General features: G+C 34.7%; 1 protein-coding gene across 4 annotated transcripts in view; it reads right to left on the bottom strand.

Moving 5' to 3' along the window:
- ASCC3 (activating signal cointegrator 1 complex subunit 3) overlaps nucleotides 1-20,103 on the bottom strand; it is a 248,972-nt gene that overhangs the window by 216,870 nt on the left and 11,999 nt on the right. For all 4 annotated transcript variants that reach the window (XM_021533823.3, XM_031504402.2, XM_021533826.3 and 1 more), the window contains 3 exons: nucleotides 18,051-18,194; nucleotides 17,223-17,373; nucleotides 13,750-14,333 (listed from right to left, as the gene is read on the bottom strand). In XM_021533823.3, the coding sequence (XP_021389498.2) occupies nucleotides 13,750-14,333; nucleotides 17,223-17,373; nucleotides 18,051-18,140 (825 nt within the window). In that variant the 5' untranslated portion in view covers nucleotides 18,141-18,194. The remainder of the gene's footprint in view (nucleotides 1-13,749; nucleotides 14,334-17,222; nucleotides 17,374-18,050; nucleotides 18,195-20,103) is intronic.

Raw genomic sequence — 20,103 nt, 5'->3', positions numbered from 1 at the left:
CCATCCGCCACAGACTGGCTTTCTCTAAGAAAAGATGTCATTAAGTTTAATAATATATTGAAACTGATTCAAAAGGTATCATTAATAGATCAAGCCTCATACTGGCTCAAAGATACAACACGCTTTCTCTCAGTACAAAACTGAAGTAAAGAGTTGACAGGAAAGAGGAAAAGTTATTGACAGGAAGAACAGTGAACAGCTCTCAGCACTAGGATTAAGCCTACCATTTCTTGTCTCTCTCTGTGGCTCTTTCATCATTTCTTAAGTTCCATCCCTAAAAAACAGCACTCAAATGCCATTCAATTGGGTTTTTTATGAAGGGAGACAGCATGGTTCTGTTTTCATAAAAAGAAAAAGTTTCCTATCGTCTGTGGGGTTTCAACAGTCCTTGGACAACAACAAAGCTGTATACTTCTGGATTTAAAAAAAGAAGTCCACAACTGAAAAAGGGGAAAATGTATCCAAAATAAGGATTATTTTCTCTACATGAAAAGGGAGCAGATAAGCTCTATGGTAAAGAATAATGAGACCTAAGCTTTCTATTGTCTGAATATAAAACTCTTGGTAATTTTAATGACATTACAAAGAAAATATGAGCCTGAAAAGCTAGTCTCATGCCAAGTTGGAAGCTTTGATGATAAGATAAAGATAAAACACCACAGGGGTGATCCACATATGCCTATATTTTCCCTAAATGGATACTGCTTTTATGAAGGAGGCAATGGGGAATAAGTTTTGTGATATGTTAATTTGTTAGGGCTAGAAAGTCATTACAATGAACAAAAGGAAGTGTCACTTTGACACTTAAAACCAAACATATTTTATGAGACAAGTTGCTTTGACATCAGAATATCATATGTCATAAGAGGGTACACACACACAAAACTAAAAGCTAATGTCATAATTTCATGGTACATTAAGAAAAATGAAGATTAAGGTAAATCAATATATTATCATATGCAAAGTTTTCATGTGGTGCTGCATGCACATAGCAATGAACATTTAAATTAGCTGGTTTTAAGTCAAAATGAATGTTAAACTGTAGCTTTTGGAAATGTTCTCTCAAAGGAGCCTCACAACAAGAGCTATTCCATTTCCTTATTGATTTCAACTAAGAAATAATTATAAGAACAGCTTGAATTTTCTAATGTGTATCAATTTCTATAGTAAACTTGTGTGTGAAGATTTACTAAGAGAGAAACCTCACAAATTGGTAAACAGTTACATTTAAGGACTACAATTGCAACAGAAATTTAGTCTCATCTCAGGAATGTTCCCTAGCAAAAATCTAAATTTTCTAAGACAAAAGAGAAGCCACATTTCTTTCAGAAAGGTTTGGAGATGAAATTCTAGATGAGTTCAGGAAGAATATAGACAAATAATGACAGAATAGAAAGTGTTAAAAATTACTATTAAAAATTTTTGCCTTGGCTATGAGTACTTCCTCTTCCTCAGTATGTTTCAGATACTTTAAAAAAACTACTACATATTGCTCTTCCATGTTTTCTCATAAGCCTCCTATCTATGCTAAAGATTCCTAACCACTTAGAAACATTCAGACAAGGATCCTAGGAAAGTTTCCTAAACTTGCAGCTAACTTCACAGCTGTGGGTAGATTAGTAACAACCACAATAAGGGCTGGCTGAAGAATTCTTCTCTAGGAGCAAATGATGAGCATTTCTGGGTATCAGATAAGTACTTCCATTTTTCTAAAAATAAGCCATCTGTAACTTTTGAAATGCCTTATATGAAATAGAAAGTATGTAGCAGATAGCAATACAATCTGTGAAAATTTCCATTACTAAAGAGCCCTAGTAGTCTAGCTATGGCCTATATAAGACTGAATATTTATTGGAAAAATACTAATCAACTTCTCAGTGGCTGGTTAAAGCCCTTACATAAAACTGAATAGCCAAATGCAGCAATTAGGTATCTTAAAACATCCTGAAGGACATCTCACAAGGAGTAGACAATTGCTCTGTGTCTAGTAGTTCTGAGAGATGATTCTCATGCATATTTTTTTTTGGCTACTGCAAAAGTTGTTGCAGAACTGGAAACCAAGTTCTCTGGAATCTGAAAGTTAACTGAAACTCTTGGTGAGATTGTTCCTTGCTAAGATGAACAGACAATATTCATGAAACGTTTGTTTTATGCTACCAGTCTATTGCTCCCTTCCTCCCTCCCTCCTTCTGAGTGCCTTTTCCTGCAAGCCACAGTCCACTGATGCGCTCCTCCCACACTAAATATGTTTGTATTACTGCTACTTCTTTGCAGCAAACTAGACTGGCAATTTCTTTTCATATTTCATTTTTTCAGTTTCCATACTTTATTTCACATGTCCTCAGTTTTCCATGCTTTATTTCACACATTATGGATCTCCTGTGTACCCTTTTCCAATTACTTCAGCACCTTCTATATAATGATGAAGTCATCTCCTGAAACTGCTTTCTCTATCAGTAAGTATTCTATATTAACACATTCTCCACTTAAAATCAACTAAGAAAGGTAGTAGATACTGAAAGTATCTGTCAGTGCTTACAATGAAGACCTTTAAAGTCTTTACAATGCAAAATAAACATACAAATCTGGATGTCTAAAATATGTTCTGTCACAATAGAATCGTGTTTCTCATTTTTGGGGGCTTTTAATGTAAATATATACATAGCTGGATTAATATTTTCATGTTTTCAGCATCTGCATTTTTTTAAAGAATGACTATTTAAGTAGCATTCAAGTTATTTAACATTTAATTTGATTGCTAAGAGCAAGGAGAGTCAGTAGACTTCTCATTCTAGAATTCCACTTGCAAATTCCACTCAGCTCATTTCCACAGTTTTGTTTTGTCCTCTAATGAACTTAACATGAGTACAGAAAGGTTTAATCATCACTTCTACATGACATAATCAAGTACCACAATTTTTTGCCATTCCACAAATCTAATCTTCACCAAGTCAGGTCTTCAATGAACACTGCTGAGTAATACAAGACAGTAATATATACCTACCTATACAACATGTAGCATTCATACTGTATTTAATAGAAGTAATAGTACAAGTAATAGAAGATTCTGAAGCACAGAATGCTTTTGTTGCGTTTCTGCAGAGCTCATGCCTAGCTCCAGCACAGCATTAACAATCAAAGGCCAAGAGCACTTCTGCAACATGATGGAAATACACACGTGAGACACTCAGTTTTAACACCAAATATTCAAGATTTTCCCTGTATTAATAAATATAGGAAAGCTGTTTCACAACATCTTTTATATTTCCATAATATGATAGCTCATTAAAAAAATTGTTTGTGCTCCAAACCAAAGGCAAAGCTTTTTTATAAACCCATGAAATCTATTTTGCTTTTTGAACAAAAACTTGCTGTATGACTATCCTCTGTTCACACAAGTATTCAGTGTTTGTTAAATGGTTTATGTAGTTAATACAACACCTGCTTATAGCAGTTTTTCATTACTATTTTATTAACAGTGTAAAATTCAGCAGATAAACTACTCTTTACCATTTTAACTAGCTTAACCAGTCAATGTGTAACCAGATACCCAATTCCTCTGTGGGAAAGTCTCATAAAAATGCCACAGCACCATAACATCTTCTAAGTGGCAAAATTTTTCAAAGCAATGTAGAAACACATGTTAGTGCAATCTTATTTTGTAACAGTGATATTTTGTTGGCTGTGGGTGTATAATACCAGCTAGGTTCAAAAATCACCTCTGTAAAATAAGTTAAAACACAAGCATAGACTAGTACAAGTAGTAAAAAAACCCACCTGAAATCAAGGAAAAAAAATCTCCAAGTGATTTTAATGATGCTCATATTTTATCCCAGAGGTTTTGTCTTTGAGTTTACATGCAAATAATTATTATTTTAAAATAGATTAAACTTTCCTATTTTTTACACTTTGGACAGTCACATCAGCCATTTCACCACTGACTTCAGTTTCTGGCCAATTTAATTTTCTCATTACCTAACAAAGTGTACTGTTTACTTATGCTTCAGTACATAATGCAATTTATTATATTTCAGACAGTGCTTCCCACTAAATTTTCTAAAAATTATGCATTAACTTTACTTATATTGTCCTCAAGTTCTTCCAAAATGCATTTTGACATCAAAGTTGACTTTCTTCCCCTAATAGAGGCTAAATGAAAACTGTGCGGGGAAAATTGCAGCCTTGTGCAGGGGTCTCAGAGCACTTTTGGTTTTGCTTCAGATGAATTAGAGTAGCTGTGGCTGGAGGCATATGCCAGAAGAGAAGAGCAGCAGAAAAGCCAAGCTTTGGCTTTGACAGGGAACAGATGACCCTCTGGGAGCAATGAAGCATACACAATTACACTGATGTGCCGAGCTAGTGACAGGTAAAACTGAGTTTCCGATATCAGAGCATTTGGAGGATCCAAGCCTTTGTAAAGTCCAAAACTTGGCATTCTACTAAGCAGCAAGAAGCTGACACTTCAGGTCCCATTTTGCTTAAGAAAAGCAATGTAAACATCCACTTTCACACCTGCACACTACACTTTTCTGATGGTGAAGGTCAGTTTGTAACTAGGGAAATGGCTATGGAGAACATGCAAACAAGCTCCACTTGCCCTGTGAGCGAAGTGATAATATTAGGCAAATATTGAGTCAGAGCCAATTGTATTGTGCACAGACAGTGAAGCCTGTTTCTTGAAAGCACTTTTGCTCAGGTCTGCACAGCATGTCAGATAAATTATCTCAAAACTACCACCTGAAGAAAAAACTTTTCTGCAAAAACATGAAATGCTGAAGTACTTTTCACAGTCCATGCTATAAGGTGAACTGTAAAGAATTCAGAGCTCTTAACATAAATTACATATTCAGACTTCTCAGGGAATTGTTCGCAATACAAACCTGAGAATTATTGAACTGAATTCAGGTTTAGAAATGCAAGCTAAGTATTTTTCAGGTCATCAGATTTTTGGATACCAGTTAAAACATAAGTTTTTATGTGCAAATGTTACACTAGAAAGCAATAAGCAAGATGTAAAGAGAGAACAGTGTCTGCAGTGCTTGCTACTGACAAGCCCCCTAAGTCACTAGCTGGAAACAAAACCTACACACACTTTCCGAGATTTATTCTAAAACCAAATGCTTGTGATGTTGTGCAATGTTGTATAAGCTCTTCCATTCATTTATCTGAAGGAGTGAATAAGTGTATGCAGTCTGTAGGAATTACAAAGTTATTTTGTAGCTGGTTTGCCTTATGAGCTCTAAAATACACTCCTTATTGAACTGTATTTCAGTGTCATCTCAGAGTCTTTCATTTGTCTTAGCTTACACACAGAAAAAGAAATTTAAATGTTCACATAAATAATGTCAGGCTTTTAAAAGGTATTAGAAATTTAGTCATATGAATTAAGACTTTATGTAATATTCTCTTATAAGAATAATGACCATTACAGATTCCTGTTTAATGCAACAAACTAAATGGATGATTTTTCTGGACAACAAATGTCTGTTATTTAGATAGATACTTAATTTAGGAGACCAAATTAACACATCTGAAATTAAGGTCACTTTAAAACCTAATTGAGATTACTAGCAACACAAGGACTATTTATTTCCTGTATACCATAATTCATTAAGTTACACATAAGGTTAAAATATAAGTATTTAAAGAGGCATACTCCATTTGCTAATTATGAGATTCTACTAATAACAAACTTTTTACAAAACAACAAGCTTTTAGTTTGAATACACACAAATATATTAGGGTAAGGGATTGATTTTTTGGTAAGAAATTAATCAGGGAAAATGAAAATTTAAATTAATATAGAATTAGGTGTAATTATAACATACAAATTTTGTCCAGTTACCTCTATTTTATCATTTGAAATGACAGAATCATAGAATGGATAAGGTTAGAAGAAAACTCTGGAAATGATCTAGTCTCCTGGGCTGGAGATTCCATAACCTCTTGAGCAAACTGCTCCTGTGTCTGACCATCCTCACGGTGACAAAAAAGTTTATGTTTACATGGAATATCCTGTAATACAATTTATGTCCACTGTCTCTAGTTCTGCCATTGGGCATCACCAAGAGAAGTCTGGCTCCAATTTCACTACACTCTCACCACCAGGTCTGATCAGATTCTCAGGACTTCCCTTTACTCCAGGCTGAGCAACACCAGCATTCTCAGTCTCTTCTGGAATGTCAGATGCTCCAGTTCCTTCATCATCCCAATGGCTCTTTGCTGGCCTCAGTCCAGCAGGACCAGATGACAGCACTCTACACCTCTCAGATTTTATTCATTCATCCTACTGCTCAAAGTCAAGCCAATAATGCATAGCAATGTGATATTAATTAACAAAGTCTAATATTTAAGTAGTAACTACAGGCAGTTTTCATTGCTTTTGCTTTGTGTTTGTTCTCCATTTTATAAGCAAACCAAACCAAGTATAGCTCTGAATAAAATATTGTAAATAATAAAGTGAAAAGGTATGTGAATCCATATATTCTTCAGATTAAGAGGCAAGTACTGAACTAAGTCAGCCTAGAAACACATTTTGTTATGATCAGACTACCATGTGAAATGAAGTGTCAACATTTTTTTAATTAAAACCTTTTCAGATTCAGGGTGTGTAATAAAAATAAGAGGAGACAGCATCAGATAAATAAGTGATAGTAATCTAAGAACTGTGGGGCTTTTTGAAAGACAATCATGCTAGGGGAAGGTGCTTTTTACCCAGCTGTACAGCATACAATTTTTCTTGCAAGCACTTTGAAACACCCAAGTACAGATTTTCCTGCAAAACATCCAGCAAACGTAACAGTGAGCATTATGCAGGAAAATTTGAGGGGTCTTACCACCTTTATCAACCCAACGGTTTTCAGAGTAACATACTATTCAATATTAAAAGATAAAAAGCTGTCTGGAAAAAAAAAAAAAGTCAACTACACCTGAAGGGCCATTAAAATATTATCCATTGTCTGTCAAGCTCTTTAGGTACCATTCTGCTCAGAACTAACAACACTGACCAGTCCCAGTTTACTGTGACTGATGTGCCCTATGACTTGCAATCTGCTGTGGAAGGCTGCTACTGCTACTGCCAAATCTGATTTTGCCATTACTGATTTTGGTTTAGATAGGAATAATTTTTAAAAACAATGTATAATTGCTGCAGGCTGAAGGATATCTAGTTTATGAAATACTGCTTAGTTTCCAAGTACCAAGAAAACACATTGAAATACATGAATCTTATCAAGTTCAACAAGGAAAAGTATAGCCCAGGAGTGCAGCACAGGCTGGGATCTATCCATCTGAGGAGCACACCTGTACAAGTGGAGCTGGGGGTCCTGGTGAACAACAAGCTCAATGAGTGAACACTACTGCTGTGGCAAAGAAGCCAACAGGATGATGGGTGGCATCACAAGGGCATTACCAGCACAGAAAATGTAGTCCATTTCCCACTCTACTCCTGACTTGCCAGGTCACACCTAGAATACAGTGTTCAGATTTGGTCCCTTCTACATTAAAAAGATGTGGGCAGGCTAGAGAGGGTCAGGAGAAAAGCCACAAATATGATCCAAGGACTGGGAAGCCTGCCATGTGAGGAAAGGCTGAGAGAACTGGTTTGTACAGCCTTGAGCAATGAAAGCTCAGGGGAGACCTCATCAATGTGTTCTAGCACATGAAGGGTGCCTTGCACAGAAGATGCAAGAATTCTCTTTAGAAGGATTCCTGTGGAAAGGATAGGGCAATATGTACAAATTAATGATGGAAAGATTGTTATTGGACACAAGAGGCAGATTTTTCACAATGAGAAAAATCAGTCATTGGAATACTCTTTCCAGAGATGTGGTAGATTCCCCAGCATTGGGCACTTCTAAGATTCAGGTGGGCAGGCTGCTGAGCCATCTTCTCTAGACCATGCCTTTGCCAGGAACGGTTGGATCAAATGATCCTTGAGGTCCCTTCCAATGTAGGGACCTATGATTTTATTTATTAGCTCATGTCCATACATCAGGAAATAACTGTAGTGTATTTTCCTTTGCAGGTGACCAGACATGTTTTCCATTTTGAGTTCCATGGACCAGCAGACTTCACTATCTAGGTCCCTTAATATAGTACAAATTTCCATTTTGAAAGGAAAATTTTGACTCTTGAAAGTTGCTAACAATACTTTAATTCTGTTCAATTTTAAAATTACAATTCAACTTTTTCTACATTTAAAGTATTATTTTGTATATAAGGATAAAGTGGTTAAAGATAAAAAAATGATTGCACTGAAGCTAGGAACCAAATCAGAGTTCACTGTTAAAACAGCTTGAGTGCAGTGTAATATTTCATAAATCTTCAGAAACTGACATGAAATTGTAGGCCAGGGATCACATATCTATAAGGGCAATAACACACTGTATAAGAAAATGTAAGTATGATTGGAGATCATTTAAAGGGATATATTTGGGAAATAATCAAAAAGACATTCAGGTAACTGGCAAATGGCATCAGCATAGCATATGTATACTCATGAAACATCAATTGGTCTAGCACTTTATTATAGAAAATGAATAAATAGCAGTTGTCTCACATCTGGACTTCATTTAAAACATAGCAATTTTCCGAATGAGGACTTGTTAAACTTCTGAAGATGAGCATTAATACAAGAATTAAAAGTTGGCAAGGAACTGCCTGAAGGCTAAATGAAAGGAAAGGAAGTGTTTAAAAGGCACAGCATCATCTGGGAAGGAAGTTATAAGCGCAGTTCTTTGGTGTTCATTTTTAAAACTGCTTAAAAAAAAAAAGAATAATTGTATAACAGCACAGGAAAAGTGATCATAAAACCAGCCCTGCATAAAGTAAAAAATCAGAAAACAAGGGGTTTTTTTAAATACCCAGGCAACAAGACTCTGGAGCAGTCTTCAGGGCAGTTGAAGCTGGGACAAATTTTCCCACATTCTTCTGTTAATGAGTCCTCCTCAGTTTAAGATACTGTATCTGTGAGAGAAAATATGCCTTCTAGATTCTGTAAAAGTTTAAACAGATTTTGCTTTCCTTTACTCTCCTGTACTTTTGCAAAAAGGCTGGTGGCAGAGACAGAAGAACTTCCTACCAGTTCAGTGAATTGACAAATTAGTTAAGCTTCCCTTGTTCTTGATCCCATGAGCATCTACAGGTTCAACCAACAAAGCATATGGGCAGACATTTGTGGTGGGATTAAGGTGAGGCAACAGAAGCAATGTAGATGAACTCATGTGGAGGAAAAAAAAATCATTATCTTGCTAGTAGTGATAAAGGCAGATAAAGAAAACTTAGATGCAGAAGCCTGAGAAACAACAGGGATCCACTTAGAAGAGACTGGGGAAAACTGTCTAAACAATTGTTGCTACATCAAGCATTCAGAGGCACATAAACACACTGAAAAACAATTCCTACTTGATGTTAAAACAAAATCTATTGACTTCCATTTTCAAATAAGTATGAAAATAACTCAATTTCAGCAATAAAGTAATAACCTTTTAGCTCTAATAAAGAGCATATTACTGGACTGAAATAAGAAGGAATATAGGAAGATGTGTTGCCCAACTCACAGCACATCTCTGACCTCTTCTTATTCATCATATAAACCTGTATTACACAACTTGTACTTTTCTGATTTCAGTTCTACTTTGATTTGAAATTAATGTTTTTCAGCCTTGAAGAAAGGATTGAGAATCCTCAAGCTCCAAATTACTACCTTATGGCCTCTTACTATAGTTTTTACTACCTGACTATTCTCAGGTGCTTATGACAACAAGGAAGAAAAGGTATCTCACATTTTCAGTAGAAGTGATGAATACTGAATTATTTTTAGGAATGAAACAAAGAAACAGTGTTTGCTTCACACCATGACAATTTGCAATGCAGCTGGATTGTATTTACTGATAGAAGCCCTGGATGCCATAGTATGTGTACATGCTAACCTTTTAATGCACAGAGCTGGAAACAGTCACAAATACAAAGCAGATGAAAGCCTTGTGCCTTGGCTTTTAAGTGGGCAATTAAGTGCCCATATATAGAGAGATAAGTATATCTATGTACTACTACATAATATTTAAACTACTGCTTCAATGTAGTTTTCTTGAAACAGTTCTGCTGTTTCATATCTTAGCCTAGTGTTCTTCTAGTTATTTATACAGCACTTAAAGTGATTTTGTCTGGGAAACACCATTTAATCTAATTTGCTACATTAAATATTCTTAATTTTATTTGGGCAAAGTTCTTGCATTGTCCCAAGAAGAATAAAATGCACAATTTTTCATAATGGATGATGTATTAATAAGATATTAATTCTGATTGCATCTCCTTTTTCCCCCTAGTTATTTTATCTCTACGGGAAATATCTTCTTGTTTTGTTATGATAAAGGGATAATGTACCTGTGCTTTAGTGTAAAAATAGAGACAGGTATTTCCAAAACAAAATTCTGAAAAATTTTGTAGATAAACTAGACAAGAGATCACAGAAGAAAGACACGTCTTCTAAGAATAGCATAGTCTAATCAGAGGGACTAAACTCTTCCAACTTTTTCCTAGTTACCCTAAGAAGTGCCAGGTGGCAAAGCTGATAAAATGCTCTCAGATGTCTCCAGTTTTCATTCATCATACACTAGAAACTGAGGGCTCCCAGAAATTGAGGAATGCATTGAATACTGAGTTTTAATCAAATATAAAAATAAAAAACCACAATAGTTATTGGCCAAACTCTGTAGTTGGTTACTGGCTTTTTCTTCTTCTTTTTAAATAATGATGTTGTTACCACATCATTGCCATCAACAAAATACATATGCTCATAAACAAAACCCGACACACTGTGAAAAGTGTGTAGCTGTCATTTAGCTTTACTAGACTTTATGTCCCCAATGAAAAGCACATGTCCCAAACACTTAGAAAATAAGTTATAATTCCCATATCACTCCAATCATAAGAATCAACTTTCCTCTAATTAAGAGTCACCAGTGATATGCCAGATAAACAAACTGTCCCAAAGGAAGAGTGGAATGTTCTCAAACAGTGAAAACAAAGAACAAAGTATTTCTTCTACCTTGCCAACCATTTTAAACATAAGCTATACACTGCTGGAGAAAGCAATTCATTTCAATTCCTTGTAGAGCTCATTAAGTAAATAAAAACCTAAATAGCATATATGTGTGCCTATACATACACTGCAAAAAAATAACCCAAAACAGGATGCCACCCCATAAATTATCTAAACTGCTAATATTCTTAATGTGATCTGGCACCTCAATAAAATTTGCTTAAGGATCAAATGAAATTGTCTTACAGAGTCCACTTGCCAATATCATCACAACAATCATGTTCTTTTCTTGTTTAATAATAAAGAGACAGTGTTTAAAACATCTTCCTGTTTTAAAGCACAAAAACTGCATATAGATCTGGATTTTTATTTATGAAGAATTATCCTTTCATATCAATAGGTTTCTTTGGGTTTTTTTTTAAATTATTTTTGTTTGTTTTGTTTTTATTTTGTTTTGTTTTTTTGGGGTTTTTTGTTTGCTTATAAAGAAAAAATATATTTTGTAGTTCACAGACATTTAGTAGTTCACAGATACTTTAGCCTGTATTCATACCACTAAGAAATGTAAGATGGCAAGCCCCTGACCTAGTTCTAGAAATGGGTTATCATCATGTTTAAAAGCATCATCTGCTCTTAATGATGGCACCAACAAAATTACTGTAATAAGAAAAAAAAATATCCCTAAGTGATAGTAAAATCCAAAGCCTAGGAGACATGTTCAAGTCATGACTATGCCTACAGGGAGCACAATTCAAGTGCCAGCTAGCTTTTAACAAAAGGTGATCAGGTTCAAGTTTGTTGTACTCCTGCCTTGACCCCCACATTGTGCAATGAATAATGAAATAACACTGTTGCAAGAAAAGGTAACAAAGGTGCCAAAATAATGAGAATGTGGAGATCTTTCTTTTATTACTAGGAAGTTTTAAAAATCAAAAATAAAATGTTGTTTTCAGACACTTCAGAGAAGAAATCCTTTTCCTTTCTAGTGATGCAAACTGAAGAAACTATTCTTGCTAAGTTAGTTTTCAGTTCACTGGCAAACAATTTTTCATATTATCAAATTAAAACTTCTATAAAGTCATCAAATCAGATATTTTCCCAAGAATTCTTTGTTCCAGAAACTAATGGAAAGGAAGTCTTTATTGGTGACCTACATAAAAACGGATAGCTTGAACTTTCTGCCAAATGATTTAGCAATCCATTATGATCATAAATTTGCAAAAAAAAAAAAAAAAAAAAAGAGATATTTTTTCTTGCTTAAAGCCAAAGGTTTAGAGTTTTTTCTTTAACATTTTACAAATTAAACTTAGGCATTAAGTAGGCATTGTGTAGAAGTATGGAATTATTTCTGCATACCCTATAATGATATTGGAAATGTCTTCAGTCACTGATCTAGACAAAAAACCCTGAAATCTTTATCTCTGTACAATTAATAAACTACAGATCCTTTGACAAATATACTTCTTTCATGTTTCATTTGACATACAAGTTTTTTATTCAATCTTCCTATCCAAGACCTGTTCAGTCTTCCATTTTCATGTCTTCACTCAATATGACCACTTAAAGTACGAAACTGTCCGCAGTCATGCATTAAGGTATTATTTTTCAAACATATTTCAGTGCAGAAGAAATTAGATCAACCTCCATTTATATTTAGGACCTGTAAGAAAACATCCATATCCAGAAAGCTCAAAGGACAGCCAAAATGTGGTCCACTGACTACCAAACAAAACAATAATATGGCTTCAGCAACTATACCATTACACATTAGATATCCATAGATAGTTATCTAAACCTAAAATGAAGTATACAAGTTCTCTTCTCTATCACCTACTATTTTTATTAAGAAGAATAAAGTCTGCAACTGCAATGGCAAAATTCTTGAAAACTTTCACTATAGTGTCTTTCACAGGATTGCCTATTCCTACTATCAGTTGCATTTCTGTAGAAAATTTGAAAATTTATTCTTTCTGAAAAGTTAGTTTCAGAGTTTTAGTACTGGATGTTTTCAGGAAAGGAAAGCAACTAAGTTAGGAAAAATAAAGTAAACAGGAATTCTTCCCCTATCCCACTCAAAACCAGTTCTCCCTTGCCTAGATTAATCCAATAATCTCTTTTGAAAACATCTCTAGAAAACATCTTCTCCAGGCTTTAATCATGCTTTTTCCCCTTTCTACTGCTATGCTTTATCTTTCAACTCAAGCCAACTGTTCATGCTCCCTCACATTTTCTCTATCCTTTTTGTAACAAACCCAGCCACCCCCTTTCCTCATCACCAGAAACAGACATAATATGACGAAATTTTAAAGTAGCACAACTGGCTCAGCATTCCAGCAACAGGGAGGCTCTGAAACTGGAGATGAAACCTGCCCAAGAAAGTTCAGCTTGTCTTTGCAATTTCCTCACACTTTTATAGGCTGTGTAAACTGCGTTCTGCTTAAAAAGAAAGAATAGAGACTCTGAGCAAATGGCCACCAAAAAAAAATATCCTGTCCATTGTGGGGAAAAACATTATTCAGATTAAACTGATGCTGTATCCTTCTCCCTGGTACATGATGATGCTGTCATAAGACTTTTCTCAAGACAGAATTTAAAAAAAGCATAGACAACTGTTGGGTAAAGTATATTGGCATAAACTAAAATGAAATTATTGTATATTTCTGTGGCATTCAAATATATGCAGCACAGTTAATGTGCTAGTGTACCTCATTTTGAAGTTCATCAGCACTTTTGGTGGAAGCAAGGATCTCATACAAAGTGCAGCAGAGATCTTCTGTTGTTGGTCCTCCAGGGTTACCTCCTTGAGATTCCTTCAGGTACTTTCCAACTTCACACCATAAAAAAGAATCATCTATTTTCTCCAAAGATTTGATATTAGATTTCTCATCACAGTAGTTTTGTAAATGATTCATCTGGTTATTCAAAAATTTGTTATAATCTAAGCTTATATTTTTCTGCATATCAGTCTCACCATTCACAGGCAACTCTTCAGAGTGATCCAAATCATGCATTTCAAATGAAAACACTATATTTTTACCAAACAAAACTCTGTTACCACCATTTTGCTCTTCAGCCAACTGTATGAGGGCTCTAAGCTGTTCTTCAGGGAAGTGAGAAGCAATCCGAGACGTGGCATTACAAGCTGCAGTAGCAGATGATGATGGAAATGGCCCAAACATCTGCTTGATCACCTTTGTCTCATCATGGCCAACACATTCTTTCCCATGAAACGTCTTAAAAAGAAAAACAGCTCCACTTTCAATTGCTTCTTGTCCATTTTCAGCTCCAACTGTTAACAAAAACAAATGTAACTTAATACACTTAATAACAAGAGTGATTCATTACCTATAACATAACTGTATTCAAATTCTTGCCACAAGTCTCATCAGCAGAGATAACAAAAGAAGTAAAAGATATCACAAGTAAGAACTGTTGCAAGGTACTGAATTATAAAAAGTATATGATAATAAAGCATCTGTCTTCATTATCCTTCTACATACTAAAAATTTATAGTAAGAATTGCCAATGCTTTCTTATCTTTCTGAGCTAGAGAAAAAAACTTGCTAGAGGTCTTAAATTCACAATTGTATATTTATAAGCTATTTAATGTTAACAAATTTCCACTTTGTCTCACTATTTATTCACTGCCTAATCTGAATATTCATAACAGAATAAATATACAGAACTCAGCTGGGGATTACTGAACTCTTAGTAATTCCCAATAGAATTACTTCTGAGTATGTGCTAATTTAGAAAAACTGCTCAAAAAGTTTAAAGCAAATAAATGTATGAATTTGGATTTCTATCTACAAAATATCATGTTATGCAAACAAACAATATATTATTAGATGAAAACATGAATGCATTTCTCACACAAGTATTCACAAAGGTAGTCAAGGGGAACATAAGGAAAACTCCATGTGAAGAACCAGTATGTCACTACTACAAAATTTTTAAAGTCACCAAGCCTAACTTAAACAAAACCAGCCAGTATACTGGGGCTTTTGTTCATTTTAAATGAGGACAACTTACAAAATTTTTTTACTTGTGACTTGATTCAACTTAGATTAGGTTTAACATCAGAAAAATCAAGGGGTTTCTTCCCCACAACCTAACAGAAAAGAGCAAAAAAATTTTAGCATAAGCAGATGGAACAAGGCTGAGTAGCTAGAAATGTAATTTATAAATAAATAGAGGTGGCTACAAATTCAGTATTTAGCTTGAATCTTCCTGTGGTGCGCTCTGAAAATCTGAAAAGTTCAAGGAGATATTTACAAGATAATTAGATACCTACATATGGAAGATACATGACATAAAGATACACACATATAAAATAGATACTTAAATAGTTCTCAGAGGAAAAAAGTGGTTCAGCCTCTCCCTTTTAGCATTAATTGTATAGAAATCACAAAAAAAACCCCTACATCTAAAAACTTGTAGTTTGTCTGCGTGAAGCTCACTCATATATTCGTAACATACAAATACATATTATTATTTAGAGTCAATTGTTTCAAAACAGAAGTAAATATTACTGAACTAAAAGAGAAATTGAAGGATTTGAGAAAAATCTCTTAAGTTTACTATGTGGTATTTCTCCTTTATTATCGACATCTCCTATTTGTGAAAGCATCTCTTGAGAAAATACTACTCCTTCCATCTCAACAAAATAAATCAGACAAGATGGCAAGAGATGCACTACTAGATGCTACTCTTTTTGGTATTTTGTTTTGTTTGCCAGCCAACATTTTAGTCCAGTACCACTTGTGATTAAACAACACAGTGGCTATTTAAAACACCTTTCTCAATCAATTTTATCAATACAGACAGCACCTTCTCCTACTAACTCTATGCACTGACAGCTGGTACAAACTCAATCCCTATCTTGCCTGACTTTCCCTCAAGCCTTGTGTGTTGCAAGTGCCAGCTGAAATCCATGCACTGAAGGAGAGGTACCTGGGTTAGGGCAGAGAGGTGGCCCTTTCCAGGGGCCTGCCTCAGAAAGACAGCAGCCACATGCTTAAATTCCAGCCCTAAGAGGTTAAAAGTCTACTAACAGTACTAACCAGAGCTTAAAACTTTTTGCCAGTGATTTGAGAAATAACTCAAAAATATACTTCTGATGACTGAAGAAAGCAATAGCCATTTATAATCATTAACAATTTTAACAGGCATCTTCTGCAACTGTACAGCACAACTGACTACCACCACATAGACCCACCACATATGACTACGACCATATTGGACTTTAATAACTTGCCCAGCCTTTTTTGAAAGCCTGTGTTTAAATATTTGTTTCTTTATCAATTTACTAGGTATTTCCAAAACATGGTTGAGAAATAGAAATGCAAGTGGGGCAGGTTAACATTTGTACCATAATAAAAATCTCTGGTCTATAGTACTAAAACCAGGCAAATATATTTATTTTTATTATTTCTCTCTTTTTACTAATGTTTCTATTCAATATATTTGAAAAACAATCAGAAAAGGAGGATATATACCTATTAGACTGAAAGAAAAAATCAAAAAATCCCTAAATATGTGAGAGCAAGAGCTTGAGCCATGCACTCAGTTTATGAGCTGATGAAGTTAAATTCTGCTAAAAGCAAAACATATATTAGGTTTAGTCTGTCAATCAATTCTAAATTTTCAATCAAAACTAAATTTTCACACGTTCTTTACCATAATGTATTTCAGTATTAAAAGTTTAATTCCAGATGAGTGAAATATATTTTTTATTTCTCTCCCCAACACAAAAAACTTCAAGCAGAAATATTTCTTATATTTTTATCTGCTTTCACAGCAGTCCAATTCTTCATGATACCAATTACATGGAATTAAAGCAGACAACACCAGGATTGCTCTTTTCTTAGAGTACTGCTATTCCAAAAGGAACAGGTGGTTTTGCTTAAGAACTGTCAATCACAAACCATACCACACTCTACAAAACAACACTATCAAACAAGTAAGAATATACATGTAACAATGGAATCTTAAAATAAAACAGAAGATGGAATTGTGCATATGTCTATGAAATGGAGTTTCAAAGATATTACAGGGCAAAACTGGCATCAAGATAGAACCAAAATTGTACCAGTAAAGTCTACAGGCAGAAAGCAACTTGAACCTGCTCCCCAAATAAAACAATGTATTATTAGACTACTAGAGAACAAAAACATACCTATTTGTTTTGCAGCATGTAAGATAGTTTTTAAATCACCATTTACAGTTTGGTATTCTTTTTTGTCTAAATTGTCATCAACAAACTTTATTATCTTCTTCCAAGTAAGATCAGACTTCAGCAACTGGGCATGTAGTTTTGATCTTTTAGTCTGAAAATGCAAAATATTTGGGTTTTTAAACTTATTTCAAATTAATTCTTTTAAAATTAAACACCAGATAAAAACAATTCCTTCCAATTGAATTCAGTCAGTATATAGTACTGACTGCAAGCACTTTTCCTTTTACCTGATCTTTAGACTCTTTCCTGAATGTATGAAAGAAGGATATACAAAAGCACACACACCCTCTCACTAATTTACTCTTTCCAGAGCAAAATCCTCTATAAAACCAAACTCTTGCAACTTCAAGAGATTTACAGTTCCCAACTTCAGTTCATTTCACAGGTTCCCACAAGGCATCTATTGCTTTAATGCATTACTCCTCAGGAAGCAAAAGAAGTACCTAAATTCAGCGAACTTACTATTAGAAGGGGAAAGTTTGGCTTCCCAGCTCTACATAAGCTCAGAGCTAAAAGCAACCTTGCCCAACTTCTTGAAAGACAAATTAACACTACCAAGCAAGCTTTGCCATATGATTGTAAGAGCTAAGTATAAATCACAAAGCTACAACAAATTTGACTTTGAGTGAGGACACTATGAAGGAATGTACAGGAAATTTTACATACTCTGCCCTTCTTGCTTGCCTACTCTTATAAAATATCAATGCAAATGAAGAAAACAAATTATTCTTACTATAGCTATGCTTTGCAAATGAAAAAAAGCTTTACCGTTAAGTCAGCTAATTCTTCACTGTAATCCTCATGTTTAGTGACATTTGAAAAGGAGCGTAAAGCGCCTGTAAGACGAGGCAAGGCCATCTGTTACTCATTCAGTGATCCATAGGATGAGAAATCAAATCCCACTTCAAGTACCTAGATGAGAACAAAACAAATAACATGGCTTTATTAATGTTATAAATACAAACTTGCATCATGAACTTGAAAGACCTTTTCGAGCTAGCACCACTTAGTTGGAACTTCAATTAATCCAGTTAAAAAAAGATCTCTTAAAATAATGATAATCAAAATTAAATAAAAGGTTAAAGGCACAGAGCAGAGGCAAGGAATGGTAACATGCAGAGGTCACTCAGCAGGTGATTCTTTTCTCTCCTCCCTAAATAAAAGTTACCAGCAATGAGGCAAAGTGGCAATTATTTCTTTAGCACCCCTAACACCGAGTATTACAGTGAAATCTGTGTAACTGAACTTTAGCTCCCAATAGCAGTGATTACAATCTAGGGGAAGATTTCCTCTGAGCCAGCCCATGCTGGGAGCTTTCAGGTCATTAACAGCCTCTGGCGCTGATGCAGAGAGAAGCATCTTTCTTGACAAGTGCTTAGCCACTTTTAGCCAGCAAAACAGGGAAAAGAAAACTATGACAGGAAATAAAGATTGTCAAAAGCATAGCACTGAACTATTATAAGAGATAAAGGGACTAAAAATGCTACCAGAAAACTGAAAACACTATGCCTTGGGATGTTTTCATCTCACAACTGGGAGTGCACACACACTCTGGACTCTCTTCAGAACTACAGATGAAGAAAGCAGGACTGTCTTCAGAACTACAGCTTATTTCCATGCAGTTTTATTTTCTCTGTGGAACAGGCTCATATCTATGCACCAAAACACAGCTGTTCTCCAACTGAAACTGTACTTCCAAGCCTTTTACTGAAATTATTCTCAAAGTTACTTAGTTTCAAAAGGTGCCTACAGCGGAATCGTTTAATGAACTGTAACACACACCTACAGTTTCTGATGGTATTAGATAAGATACAGATTTAGATTATTTTTGAAACAATTAATGATACCATTACAAACCTAATGATCTGCATAATTCTTAGTATGCCTGAAGATCAACATCCATCCAGAATTTAAAGAACTTGTAACAGAGTTAATAGAATTACTTCTCCCCCAGTCATACAGTACAGAACTCTCTGCTTTCATCAAATTATCGTTAATGTTTTTCCTTATTTAATGACTGCATTTGTATTTTAGCTATCAGCTTTGCAATAAAGCACAAAAGAAATCCAGATGCAGTGTTCCAGTCACAAACAGAGAAATGTCACTGACTTGTCAAGTCCACTTGTTTTCCCACCTTGCCTTAAGATGCTTTTTCAGAATGATTTTACAACAGTTGATATTTTGGAGACAAATGTTATTACAATGAAGCTACAAGATTTGAAAATACAAAATCTTTAACTGTGAAGGGCAACGAGAGTATGTGTTCAAGCCTAGAAGCAGACAGAGCCAAACACCACTGCAGCTCTTTTGATATATGCAGTGAATATATGACATGTAACTCATACCAGCATAGCTCCTAGTGAAAATAGTCTGTAAACATTATAGCCACCATTATTAGAAGGAAAGTAATGTGTCCAGACTTTAAGGGTACATCACTCTCATAATCTTCTAATGACAGAACTGCCATTAGCTATTAGAGCGATTGGGTCCATTTTACCTATTTATTTTATACCTACATTTTAATACCTTTTTCTAGTATTTTCTACTAGAAATACCTTTTTCCTTTTTCTAGTGTTATGTGCCTTTTTCAAAAAATATAACAACATACTTTAATATTGCTTTAATTGTCCTTTCTGAAGTACCATGCACAGTAATTTATGGAAGTTAGAATGTACTTATAAAAAGTTCACTTTTCACACACACTTATAAATTTCAACATATCTCCAGCAGGTTCATTTATTAGGAAACTGAATTTTAAATTAATATTTCTTTCTCCTTTATTCAGTTTATTTATTAGCAGCTCCTGAAATAGAAATCTGAA

The sequence above is a fragment of the Lonchura striata genome, chromosome 3 (genome assembly GCF_046129695.1).
Source record: "Lonchura striata isolate bLonStr1 chromosome 3, bLonStr1.mat, whole genome shotgun sequence".
Lineage (NCBI taxonomy): Eukaryota > Metazoa > Chordata > Aves > Passeriformes > Estrildidae > Lonchura > Lonchura striata.
This window is presented reverse-complemented; position numbering and strand designations above follow the sequence as displayed.